The sequence below is a fragment of the Rhipicephalus sanguineus genome, chromosome 1 (genome assembly GCF_013339695.2).
Source record: "Rhipicephalus sanguineus isolate Rsan-2018 chromosome 1, BIME_Rsan_1.4, whole genome shotgun sequence".
Lineage (NCBI taxonomy): Eukaryota > Metazoa > Arthropoda > Arachnida > Ixodida > Ixodidae > Rhipicephalus > Rhipicephalus sanguineus.
This window is the reverse complement of record NC_051176.1, coordinates 127,848,670-127,863,058: the sequence shown is the minus strand read 5'-3', so window position 1 is coordinate 127,863,058 and position 14,389 is coordinate 127,848,670. Positions and strand designations below refer to the sequence as shown.

Below are 14,389 nucleotides of genomic sequence, written 5' to 3'. Positions count from 1 at the left end.
ACAACACAATGAAAAATAAAACATTGCAATGTTTCGAGTGTTGTCTAAAGGCTAGGTATATCACCACATTAAAAAGCTGTTACAGGGCAGTTAGAATTCAGGCATACCAAATTTTAACTTTGTTTAAAGAGTGCACTTACAAGCACTGGTCTCAACAATAACTTGAACTTTTAAAACTGTCAATGCCAACTAATCCATCACTGCATGTGTATTGTAACCCCTTGCTGACCATGGTTCGATTTATGGGCTCTCATTTCCCAAAGCAACACCAGGATTAACTTAGCAATAAGTCTTGCATAAGCTTCCAATATATATACAAATCCAGACGTATTTCATCCAGCTGATCATCTTGTTTCTGTATTCGTGCAGACTGAATAAACATGGCACAATTGTCAAAGCAATAAAAAATAGTTTTTATTCACTTTTTTTTTTCTCCCCACGTTCTGTACATGGCTATATACAAGAAATAATTACAGAGGATGATCTGAAAGCTCTTTTTCAACACAAGTTATTTTGTGTGAATTTATGATATTCTCCATGATGATCCTTTTGAGGAAAGTGAAAGGGGGTATGGGAAGTGGGATTGGAGGAGGTAGTCTTGTGGGAAAGGCTTTTATTCTTTCTTTTTTTTTTTTTGGCCTTTACACTGGGGCTTTCAGTTGAAGGTCGCTGAATATGAAGCACATGTGGTTTCTCTTAGTGAGAACACTGTGGCAGACATGCGGCTCCAGCCTCTTGATGGCTTTCTGTTGCCAGGTAACAATGGCCACCTTGCGCTGTTCCCAAGTTTCGTGGCAATGTGTACCGGGCCTAGTGAGAACGCTGACAATATACAAACATAAGCATGACCAAATAAAGATGGCAATAAACACCATCGCAGCCAGCTGCAACACAAAGGAAAATGTGGAATAGTCCAAAGATGTATACGAGCATCGCCAAAATGGTAGCAATAAACACTGCTAGCAAACTGAAACATAAACATGAACTGTCCAAAAGTGCTCATTTTCACTTGAAGGGAAAAACAGTTCGCAGCACAAGAGTTCAGCACCAGCTGAATTAGCCATGGGTGTGTTTTACACACATACACATGCACACACACAGGCATAAGATGCATACACTGGAGACACTGGAAAACAACATGGAAAAGGTGAGCTCGGAACTTGCTGACTAGAGAACTGTCACACCCTTTCAGCAGCAGCACAATAGCAGAAATAGATGCAAGAAAAGGAGATGTACAAGATAAAAGTATACTGCCTAATTATATTTTAAGCAGTAACACCTCGGAAAAAAAGTTATAATACATAGCCAAATATATTACACATAATACATGCAAAAGCATGCATTCCACCACAAACACCATGCTTTTTCTTTTCTTTTTCTAAGGACACCGCATATGTATACTAAGTTCACCAAGGTAATGTGGAAGCAACATTGTTCAAGAATTGTGAAGCATACCTTTAAAGAAGGCTGCTGGTTGTCTTTAAGGATGAATGTATTAGGTTATTGCCAATCAGGGTGCTAAGCATGCTATCAACGAACTGCATATGTTTACAAAGTTTTGAATTTTGGCAGATTTATCAAGTAATTGATTTTAATAGCCCTGCTTTACATTTGCTTTACTACTTTTTCAATTCTCACAGATATGAAACAAAGCAATAATAAAACAGCACATATCCAGAATAAATGAGATAATACAAAAATGCTAGTCTTCTGCATGCAATGAAATATAGTGACCTCCATTTTGAAAAAGAAAAATGCTATGTTAAAAAAGCCTCTCGCCTTTTAGTGCTGAGTTCTCTATACCTGCAATAAAATACAAAGGCAGCAAGAGACAACACAACGGCTTTAGGAGCAAAAAGAGACAAGAGAGAGCAAAAAAAAAAACACCACCACCATAGATGGCTTCCAAGGACAGCGGCACCTGCACAGTACATATACTACTTGCAAGGGAAACATTGCTGGCATATTTACCTAAAAGAAAAGCACGCACCCATCAATACTATTAACATGAGTTATAAAAAATCTAACCTAAAACAAAAAGCAAAGTTGGTGCAAAAGCAACAAAAACAGCGGCTTCACAGTGCAGTTTGAAACAGTTTACAGAGACCGTAGCCTGAGAAACAACTGACTGCCTGGATAACAAAAGCAACTATTCTAAAGTTAATCACAGCACAAGTCCTCAAGACATGGCTGAAGAATGCATTATTGTGTATAAGCGAAATAATAAATGTAAAAAAAAAACTAAAACAGCAGCTTGTAAAGGGGCTCATAACATAAAGAAAAAAAAAAGAAAGATAGGGCACTAGGGCAAGATAATATTTAAAAAAAAACTGAAGGCTTGGCAACTGACACAACATGTAAAAACACAGTGCAACCCATCAGATGCATGCATTATACAAATATCTAACAGCATAAAAAAAATTGAAACTAGTACATTCGTCATAGTGCTTGTGTATGTCTTTTCTAGTCCATGTTTTAAGTTTCTGCGCTAAACACTGTTACAATATGCCACACGAACAAAGCCAGAGCTCTACCCTTGGTAGCACATTCGTACAAGATCAGGAATCCTTTCTTGCGTGTAAGAAACAAGTTACTTAAAATTATACACAGAAGCAAAAGTAAACTACATTGCAAGCACTTTCTAAAACCAAGTTACTTTGTGACAGTACACAATCAGAACTTTTTAGGTATGTATGTCTGCATACTACAATGTACACAATTTTTCCTGAACATGGAAGAACATAGGGCGGAATTGGTTAGGCACCAATAAACAAAATGGCCCAACATACATCTGTCACAAGAAATTTCACCATGATATAACTTGATATGGTTAAGTAGCACTGCCATCTGACACCAGATGGTTGTCACAAGAAATGTGAAAAAATTAGTTTAGTAAGAAATAGTGGCATGAAGCAGTTTGCCTGGTATTAAAATAAGCCAGCTAGGTAAGTTTTCAAATAGAAAAAATTAGCAAAAACACACTTTGCACATTGTGCACTACAAAAAAGACTTTTGCAAGAAAGAAACAAAAAAAGCTTTAAAATGCTCTTTGCTGGATATCTCTTTCATACTGATCACACAGTGAATCAACGCTTTCAATACATTACACAAGATGAAATTACACTGCCATTTCACATCAAACACTAACAGCTTTGTACAGCGTAACAAGATCAAAAACAAGAGTCCAAGCAGGCAGCCACAGTGTGTTCGTCAGAGTCAGTTTCAGCTCAGGAATAGTTTTTTTTCATCACACAACAGTGCAAGACGAGTCATTGGGGGGGGTGAGCCAGACCTCTTAAGTACTTTAATCGGCGACACACAACCTGCTGTGAGAAAAAGATGTCATCAAGGGTGCTACTCTCCAATATACACTGTCCCTTTCCCTTTTGAAGCACGAAACAAAAAAGTGAACACATGCTCACATAAGGCATACTGTAAAACGGCATGCCAAATTTTTGTAAAAATCACAAAAGTAAAAACAGTGCACTTTGTAAAGAAGTGGCCCACATGGTAAATAACTTTCATGCTCTACTCTTCAAAGAATAAAAATATGTTGTCCCAAACGACTGCAACTTTTTTTTTTAATATGGGTATTTGATGGCTTATAATGACAACAGTAGACAGCACAAGTGCACATATGGGCGACGTAACTACACAGTATTTTGCCCCTTCTATGAGACAACACTCGGGCATTAATCTCCACTGCAAAACACAGAGCAACAATCTAGGGTCTTCAGCACTAAAAGGGCAGCTTGGCTGCCCCACACAACCCGTACATAGATCACATAAATTCTGAAGTCTACACTGTGCACATGGGTCAATTCAATCAACTGCCTAGGCACGTGATTTTCACTATGGCCTGTTTTTTAACAACTCAACTATGGCCAATTTGGTGTCTTATAATACCATGAAACACTTGGTGCTGTATAGGGGCACCAAACCTGCTAATATCAACACACTTTATTGGCACCAAAATTTCAGTACATAACAGTGACATTAAAGGAGTCATGCACCAAAATTTTCAAGCTTTAATTATACATCGCATGTTAAACCATACGGGCCCCCCAAGCAAGCTGGCAAAATTTGAACGCACTCAACTACAACCCTAACTGTTGAAATGAATAACAACCCCAGCAACAGAAGCTTCCTTGGAGTAATTAATGCCAATTGAGTACTGCAAGCACCAAAAGGAGCCAGAAATATGTATATGTCATGATCGTGGTGCATTTTGTTTTCACTGGCATCCTTTGGTTGGTGCTGCTTTTATTACTCATATAAGTGGGCACAAATCAATGGCTACACCCTTGCTGTGCTGGTGGGTGCCAGCGTGTGCAAGATAGACTCGATTTTGGACTGCTTTTAAGCAGTCAACGGAGCCCCACACCTCTCAACAACAAACAGTCCACTCCAAAATGGCCATCGCTGTTGGTGACAGAGGCTTTAGAAGCAGCGATTTCAAGTTGAAATTTTGGGTTAAAAAGGAGCGTGTCTTTACTAGTCCCTTTATTCTCTGTTACAATGGTAAACTGAGAATAGTTGGACAATAATGTAACGGTGTCTTTAAGACAAAAAATAAGGTGGGATGAGGTGGAGTGGGAAGGATAGGATTGCCATGGAAAGGTGAAAACGTACAATATGTCGAGTGTTCCCCTTAACACTACGCCGCACGTGCAGTACACTAAAAACAACTCGTGCAGAAAGCAAGCAATGCACGGAGAGGGCACTTTACCTGCATGGACAACTCCCTCTTCTCCTATGGGTGTCAGGGAGCACCATCACTGAGGCCAGATGGCATGCGCTTGCGACGGTTGCAGCGCTGGTCACGGCCCAGCCAGGCACGTCGCACCTCTGAGTCGAGGCCCCTTGCCCTGGCATGTTTCCGCTTGACACTGTATGCTGCTGAGTCATGCGAAGATCGTTTCCGTTTGCTCTTTTTCCTTCTTGTTGAGGAAGCTGTGCTGGCATCGCCAAGCCTTAGGTGGACAGGCAGTTTGCTGCCACTGCTATTGCCAACGCGCTCAGTTGCATCAGTGGACTCTTCACCTGTTAAAAGCAAGACAGTGCTGTGACTGTCCACAAAAGCTGAAGTATTCTTCACACTAATACAGAGGTATAGCGCAACATCAATTTGGGCTGCTACTCTAACCGATCACTCTTGAGAATACCGCCTTCATATTATGCTCAATGGATAAGTCAGCAGACAGGGCAATGAACACGAGGGTTGCACCACTTAATGTGTCAAAATGAGATTGAAAAAAAAAAAAATGCATTGAGAAAATAAAGAAGTCGAAACAGTGCAAAAAAACTAAAGAAAGATACTTAGCAGCTAGCTCAATTCAATTTTCAGCATTTAAAATTTTGCACATCCTTTTCACAAACATCGCAAGATTTTGCAAGATTTGCAATGGAATGAAATACTTATCCAAGAAGCATGGACACTTGAAAATTTTGATTAAGTCATGTAGGCCTAACTATACAATAAACTATGCAGTTTATTCAACTTTCTTGAATAAAGAAATTAAACAGACATCACTAAAGAGTCGTGTAATGTCCTAGCATAGAACATAACTTGTTAATAATTACTCCAGGATTAATTTGCTGCTCAGAGAATGAATATTTCATTACTATAACAATACACTTGAAATGCTTTTTTCTTGCAATAACGTGATCAAACACTGGCAATGCAAGATGCCACATCAGTGACTGCTACCGAAAGTCTGCATAATTATTTGGCATAACAAAAGATTGCTCAATGACTCTATTAGGAATGTATTCTGCTCTTGCGAGTAATGTAAGCTTGCAACACTAAAATAATCACCGTTGGTGCCTGTAAATGCTGCATAAAGAGTACCTTTGCCAAGTGAATACAATCTAGTGAATTTCTTCTACGAGTCTTCCACTACAAAAACAGGTTTCCAATGTATTCACCATCATCCAAATGTAAATGTATAAATAGTGATTTTGTCCCGATTCTGTATCATTAAGCCACTATTCAAATTTGTCCTATGCCAGCACAACCACCCAGAATGCTCTTCACGTTTTTCAATAGGAGGGGTGTCATCAATCTGTATTGAAAAGTTCGGTCGCCCATCATACCCACATGTAAAGCACAGCTCTATAAGGGGTATTCACATGGGGGAGAAGCGGGGACTGCGGATCATGGTACAACGTCACAGTTTTGCAAGTAGACGCGGCCCCTCTTTGCCTCCGCGGGGGAGACGGGCACCTTTTGACCAACAGGACAAACAATCCCCGTTTGGTGAGGGAGATGAGGGAAAAAAACTAGACGCCTAAAACACCAAAAGAAGGACGAAGAAGCACAGGGAAAGAGCGTCACTCGCAACTGGTTTATTCTGTGAGGGAGATCGCGGAATTTCAGGCTGGTGTTTCGCCACATTGTCGCAGCTGCTCCTACTGCAGCAACCGTTTTGCAATCACTTTGTGGGTGTATTGGCCACAGCCACAGTGGCCATTGACTGTAGCGATGGCAAAACATTGCAACAATGGCATTTTTTTTTTGTCTGTGCTTCCAAGGAGCTTGATGAATGCTGTGTGAGAGGCGATTTTCAAGCAGATGACACAGCGCTATCACCACTATGGCACATATACGAGTCACCAATATTTTTTTTTTTATGTGGAGATTTTGATTAGCATTTTGACATTGCCCGTTTTCTTGAGCCCGTTTAAGCCTGACGTCGCTCATTTTCCCAAAATAACAACTGAACGAGAAAAAAAGCATAACGCACGTTTGTAGTATACCTGATGATGAAAAGCAATAAACAAAACGTTCGAACGAATTTTCTAAATGTCTGATGCATGGAACTACTTGCTCTTGCAGACTATGTAGTTCTCATGCAGATGGCTACGCCTCATAATACATAAACTCCAGCGCTATGACGAGGAAACGTTTTGTAGCTAAAGTGAGCAAAACTGTCAGCACTGAACACAAACTTAGTGCCTACGTTAGTTTTGACTTATGTAAGCTATAAGAGGTCCTCGCGTTATGCATATACCTTATTCAAACAGGCCACCGGAAGCACGATTGATGCTTCAATTTGCCTAGTACGGCCGGGGAACAAGGATTTCGTTTTTTCCACTGCATTGCCTCACAGCCTGACCTAGCCTGGGCACATTAACTGCACAAGGCAGCCCATACCATCCCAACGAATCGAGCACATGCCACCCAGGCCAGGCCTAATTGGCATGCCTGCTGCTGGCCATGCAGTAGTAAGGTGTGCAATAACAGAGGGTGAGCATATTTATAGCAATAAGCAAACATGCTATCCCCACTGCTACTTTTTGCATGCTGATAACTTGGAGCAGAAAATTCTAAGAGTGCAGTTATTCACACATTGTTATGAAAAAACAAAACATTGTCTGCATCTAGATTGTTCAACGTGGCATTTTTGATAAATTTTTGCGCTATATAGTTTCAGCAACCCTCTTACAGCAGGGATACACAGTCTTGAGTGCTGTCAGTTTCCATCGCATATACTATAAGCAGAAATAAGTACTGGCAGTTGTTTTAATAACTATTGCTTGCCATGTTTAACAAAATACATGTTCGACCATATCAGCAGGTGCTGGTACACAATGCAACATGGCAGACATTTGCTACTTACTGGACAACCTATTGTGAGCAGCATGCCTGCTATACCACAACACAGCCTGCCTGATACCATCAACACCCCCCCCCCCTCCCTCCACCACTCTCAAATGTAGGGAAACCAAGTATGCCATGTCTCCCCCCCTCCCCCACTTCCTTTTAAATGTCAGAAGTATCGGCTGCGCAGTGCCAAGCCCAACAAAATAAACTGAAGACAAGTTTTCTTGGCTGTATTTAAGTTCACACAAATTTGCGAGAGTTTTTGTAGCAAATGGTTCTTTCACAAAAGCGTGCTAAAAACTAGTTACATAGTAACTATGCATATTACAGTGAAATATTGCAACAATGAAAGCAAGCTTCCTGCAAAACTTCATTCAGATCAGAGCAGCAGCATATGCCAAACCCTTTTTCTTTTCTTTTTTTTTATGAAGATATTTTGCGAAATATACATGTCCATGCAAGATGTGGGATCTTCTCAGCACAAGTATCTAAAAACTGATTAGTGGGTCATCATTCCCACTAAGTGGAGATGCCATGAGCAATGACCAGCATTATAAATCAAAAATATGCTAGTGCAACAAAAAATTAAGAAAATTAATGGTTAATCAGTAATAACTACACAATTCCCAATTTTCACAGTCAAGAAGAACTCTGATTAAACCCCGTACAGTGGCAATGGGTGAAAATTTGCCTTCAGTGTGCCTGCTCTGGAGATGCTACATTAAGGTAATACCAACAAGGCACTTTGACTTCTCTCTACTTTGCATAACATGAAGGTCCAAACCCCCTCTTGTTGGTAGGAACCGTCGAGTCGCTAGTGGCTCCTGATGACACCGTGAGTATAAGGGCACCAGAGAGAACAATCTAATACAAGTTCTGTAATCTCATCTTGACCTCATCCATCCAGTGCTCTCATCCAATGTTCCATCTTACTCACGTTCATGTTACGCTGTGGCCTTGAGAATACCATCTGACCACCTTGTGCACCCGTTTTTCTCTTACCTTCCACTTCAGCTAACAATAATTTTTGCTCCACTGATTGTTAAATTATTTCCAGTGAGCTTGCAGGGCCATTCTGTAGCTCGGAGATGTTTGCACACAAATTGCACCCAACAATGAGACCAACTTACCGACACTGTGTACTATGACCTCCACCGTCCTTCCAGATCTGTGCTTCTTAGATTCGACACATGCTGGCGAAACTTCGGATGGGCCACGCTTTACAACACTGAGCACAGAACGCAAGAGGGGTGGACTTGCACTCCTGCTGCGTGATCTCGTCCGAGCACACGGGGATGAGAGGGGGGAAGAGCCTTCACGGTGTGGGCTTTGGTCCTCAGTCCTGCCCTGTCTGAGCAACAGTATCTTGCCTCCCACAGGGTTCACTGGCACAGTGCACTCAAACTTTCGCCGCCGAGCTTCAAAAACGCTGCTTGCAGAACGATCTTGGCTGTCCACACTTCTCGTGCTCCCTGGTGTGCCCTCCCGGGAGCTGTGCCTTTCTCGTGGAGGTGGCACTAGTCTATCTTCCCTTGTGCTGTCCGGCGAAAGGTGGAGAGGTCTTCGACCATCAGTGCAGAGACCATTTATTAGTCTCCCCTCATCATATTTCTGCTGGTGCTCTTCTATAGCTGGGCTTTTCCTTGTTGCGTGCCTCACAGGACTGGCATTGCCACTGTTTTGTTGGCGCAAGCCTGAATAGTCAAAGAGCACCTCTGGAGCATTTTCATTTGGCACTACAGTAATCTTTTCGTGTCCAGCAGAAACACTTGCTTCCACTCTGTTTATCAACCCCGAATTATCCTCTGTGGCACATTTATCCGAACTGTTGCCACCTGCCCGTAACCGAGCACTGGCCATGGCATTAACAGTGACAACATTGCAACCATGCTCTACAGTATGCGCAGGGCTGCATTCATCACTGGATTTATGCACAGAGCTCACAGAGTTGGTAGCGCCAGCTTCCGAAGTCACTTCAGGCTGGAGGGACGAGAAAGCTGGCAAGTCAGACGTGGACTCACTTAGACAGCTGTCTAGGCAATCTTGCGTAAATCTACATGATGGCGATGCCGGAGTAGAGTTTTGCTCATCATCTGAGCTGCGCCCATCAACACTAGCATCACTGTGGGATGATGCAGAACCAGAGCGCAGCAGGTCGTCATCATCACTTTCCTCACTTTCAGAGCTGGACTCGAAGTGACTGAACTTGCCTGATGCTGAAAAGAGAGGGAGAGATTTGCAACTCAATGGCCATTCTCGTCACATTTTCAAGAATTATCAGTATACCTTGACATACTAGAAAAAAAATATCATCATTATCATACCTGCGAACCTGAAAACTATAAATGTATACACTTCTTTAACGATGCTTTACCTTTAGGCACTTCACACAGGCAGCTGCAAACTTCAAACAGTGCAGACACACTGTCTTTAGCGCCACCCGGAATTCTTTAATGTGCAAGTTAATCTAAGTACATAAGCCTCTAACATTTTCGCCTCCTTTGAAAATGTGACCACCCCGACCGGGAGCACCATAACCACCATACTGCCGCCGTGGCCGGCAGATATAAAACTATGCGCTCTTAAAAAGCATGTCTTATTATGCTCTCTTATCATTATAGTGAGCCCCACAATGTACAGGAGTGGTCAAAAGTTCCCAGGCCGCAACGCCCGGCCGAGGAGCGGCAGCTCGCTGCTATCGCGGCGCTGCTATCGCAATCACGCCTTGGCGCAGGCTGGCGTCGAGCGTGTGCGTGGAAAGGGGGGGGGGTGCATCCGGGTCCTCTCCCTTTCTTGCTCTCCTTGATAAGAAAGCGAGGTATAAACTTGGTTCGTCATGCTTTTCGCTCTTTGAATACTGTGCAGTGTGTAGTGGGGTGGCAGTGTTCCGGAAAATGACGCATCGTGCTTGCGGCCACATTTGCTAGACACCGTCCAGAAAATGTCTAGCAAACCCATTACAATGGTTTTCGGCTTCCTGGAGAACAATATCGTGCGCTCAACTTTCCATTGGCACTGCGGGAGCCCTCTCAGACGTCTGCACAGGCCAATTCGCTGCCTACGAACATGGTCGGAGCCCGAAACGCATTCAGAAGAGCTTGTGTTGGGGCTAGTTGGAACATCTTAGTGGAATAAGCAGCGCTGCACAGTAGTATTCGCAATGCCCACGAACTATAGGTGGCGCGCCGTGCTTTTCAAGATGGCGCCAGGAGGAGGGTCAACCCGTTTCTTAGCATAGGAACAGATAGTACGTGCGGACGTACGGCCGGTGCCGCTTTCACCGGATGAAGTCATCAGCTGTGATGAATTGGATATGAGACTAAACTACTTTCCCAAACCATGGAAGTGCTAAGTACTCGCCACCGAATTATTTGCTGTGGTGTGAAAGGTTATATTTCAGCTCCGTTACCGTGCACAACGATGCTTTGCGAAATCCTGTGCATGCTACATAAAACTGCATGAACTAAAATTGACGTATGAGCAGAACGGCACTCCGAGGTAGTACGTACCGAGCCAACGTTTATAGATACGTTGTACCGAGCCTGCCTTACGGATTTGCCGCAGTAGTAGGCCGCCAGCGAGTAGCGCCATCGCTGCTGCACGGGACCGCACGTTTAACGTGGTGATGGTTTGCAAACATAATACGCCGTCGTCATTACTTGTGCAGTCGGGAACGCGGAGTTACGTCTTCAACGGAACACAAGCATTTAACTTCCCATTCAGTAGCGCTGGTGTCACAGCCATGCTGAGACTCTAGCCGTGTGCAATTCACTTCACTCACATGTTGCAGGCTCGATCAGCACGATCGAAACATGAATATCGAAAAGAACGCACACGTATCCTTTTCGCAACGTCGAAGAAGTTAGCCGAGAGGCGTGTGGATTGTGGCTGTGACTGCACGTTCCAACGCTCTAAGCATTTCGCTTCTCTGGTCGAGCTCGAGCGTGTTGGCGGCATGCGGCGCTCCATAATATCCACAATAATTGATACATGCAATGCACAAGAGGAACTATGCTTTTATTTTGATCTCGCTCAAGGATATTATACATTAAATACAATCAAAGTGACTTACGAGCGAGAAAGAACATTAACGCACGAGGGGACGTGAAGTGCAACTCGCTCCTCGTGAGTTAGCAGCTGATCGTTCACCGTCGCTGTCACTCTCGGTGCCTTCACAGCTTCACAGTCTTCTACGTCCAGTGAAAAATCCTCGTCGTCAAGATGGCTTCTTTCAACATCACTGCTGAAAGCATTCTGAATAATTCCTCCGCCGAACAACTTCGACCACTACGCGTCACCACGTTTACAATTACAGAGACGTCTGGGTGCGGAGAACATTTCACTCTCAGATCGGTCAACGAGCAAATCGCTTGCAGTGTGCTGCCACCTATCAACAAACGTACAAAAACAAGCGGCGCAGCGCTGGCTATGAAACCAACACGGCGAAGGACGGCGTGGAAAGCGTTTGCTCCACGAAAGGCGTGGAGCAGACGCGTCCTCGAATGATTGAAACATCGCTCGCACGATTAGTAACAGCGCTTTGCTGACAAAGGATAGAGGCATATTTTAATGTATCGACAACTTGAGATCGCTCAGTTTTACAAGAGCACATCGCGAGCCGGCGCGACTTCCCGCGTACAGTGTTATGGGATTCATGCACTACAAGAAACACTGACCAATGCTATATACAAGTAAAACAGGGTGAGCTTCAACTGAATATGTCAGACGATAACATTTAACTAACCTACGTGGCTACAGAAAGCCTCGCGAAGCTGATAGTATGCGTACGCTGTGGGCTAGCATTGAAAACGCGAGTCGCCAGGTATTTTCACGAAACCTTCGCGCCTCGCAAGAACGAATCAGATTTCTCGTGTCACGGAGGGCCCGATTTGTTCATTGATGCAGGGAACATGCCAAGTCGTAGTGTTCCTTCCTTGCCAACGCGTTAACACTGAGGTTAGCACAGCCGAACAAGGGAGCGACTGCGTAGTGCTGCCATTTTGTCGTCTACTAACCCTCCTCGAGAGGACGCTCCTGAATTCCGCTTGGCGGCGCGACAGTCTATGGGCATTGCGAATACAATTCGAAGAGCGAACAGTGAACGAACAGGATGCACCATGTTTATTCCTCGATTTCTTATGAACGAGAGCAAGAAAGGGAGAGGGCTGCACACCCCCCTCCACACACACACTCGACGCCAGCGTGCGCCAAGGCGTGATTGCGATAACAGCGAGCTGCTGCTCCTCGGCCGGGCGTTGCGGCCTGGGAACTTTTGACCACCCCTGTACTTTATGCTATGGCCTGCAGACAACACTATCGGTTCTATTAGATATTTGGCTTCGATAGTTATGTCAGTGGCAATATATGGTACAAACAAGCAATACACGCACACCAAGGCAGGCCATCCTGACATTTACACTGCATGACCGACTATGCCTTTCAACATACCAGTTCATTAAATATGCAAGATATTTTATTTTGCTGCATCAATGCACTCGTAAGCAAACAAGGAAAGGGAACTAATGCAATCATATATAAATCAATTGTGATGCATCAGAAAAAAAAATCCAGATGTGCGGAGCAGATTGGCTAGTAACTCATCACTATGACAAAGCAGCAACAGCACCATGCTCGTTATTTTAGCCTACAAATTGCACACTATCACAGCATTTGCAATTTTAACTCCTGTTAATAAGAAATGTTAAGGAGTTGCCAAGAGAAATAATTTGTACAAGGGAAGTTAGATAGCAAGACAGCCACTTTTTCGCTCGCTCGCTCACATTTGTGTTGAACAACCTACCTTTTGCACTAGAATGCAAAACCCCCTAGCAGACACCACGAGAAACCAAACGCAGACATGCTAAGTTTCAAAGTTGAGAAGTACTTCAATTGAAAATAATAATAAATGAACATTCCACTCTGCATATGGATGCGTTGATGAGGTCTATTTTCATGAAACATTCACATCGTGGCTGCCAATATTTCCGTTTTCATTATGTCCAAACACTGTTCCACATCAAGGAAAAGTGGGACAACTTGTTGACATTTACGTCTAGCTGTGAAGAGCACATTTGTACAAAAGAGAGAGAGAAATGTTATTAGAGTTTAACAAGTTAGGGTGATACAAAGGTTGCTTTCAGAATCTTTTTAAATGCCTGGAATAAAAAAAGCAACAAAGTGATCAGCTCTCTGTATTATGGCTCGCATAAGAGTAAAATGCCAGGTTTTTGTCTTAGCTCTTTTTTTTTTACACTACAGCCCCTTGTCCTGCTAAATGGTGCAAGCATTGTTTGAATCTAGTGGACATCACTACTTTAAGAAAAATGGGCGAGGGCATTCTTTCATGGCAATGTTCCTGCACTCTTGCTACATCTGCTCCATATTAATCTCTGTGCTACTAAGTACACAGCCACCAAAAAATAAATTGAATGTGCTAGATTATTCAGGCTGCACCGCAGCACCACTACTGGCCCCATAGACAATTTTTCAAGTATGTGCAAAGGTAGAGAAAGAAAAAATGCTGCAGACCTCCTTATGCAAGGACATCACAGAAACAGCAGATATGCCTTCACACATTCCTTGTTTCTCAAGTGCAAGATCAAATCGTCTTACAAACAACATGAATTTCCCCAAGTCTCAATTAGGCAGAGATTTTTTCAGACGTTGGACTGAAGTTTCCAGACTATATACCCAACTTCACACCTTTAAAGACTCGTATATATTCTCTTCCCTTTTGCATCACTACAAGTTGTTTTCTGGTGAACACATCGAGTAGCAGTAGTC

The 14,389-nt window shown here is 43.2% G+C and overlaps 1 protein-coding gene across 3 annotated transcripts in view; it reads right to left on the bottom strand.

Moving 5' to 3' along the window:
• Window positions 1-389: 389 nt before the first annotated feature.
• Window positions 390-14,389, bottom strand: part of LOC119397600 (uncharacterized) — a 30,363-nt gene continuing 16,363 nt past the window's right edge. Inside the window, exons 5-7 of one of the 3 annotated variants that reach the window (XM_049416403.1) lie at window positions 8,737-9,822; window positions 4,730-5,043; window positions 390-3,326 (exon numbers count right to left, since the gene is read on the bottom strand). In XM_049416403.1, the coding sequence (XP_049272360.1) occupies window positions 4,763-5,043; window positions 8,737-9,822 (1,367 nt within the window). In that variant the 3' untranslated portion in view covers window positions 390-3,326; window positions 4,730-4,762. Of the gene's footprint in view, window positions 5,044-8,736; window positions 9,823-14,389 lie in introns of all 3 variants that reach the window. The other 2 variants (XM_049416410.1, XM_037665050.2) reach the window with 2 other exon arrangements.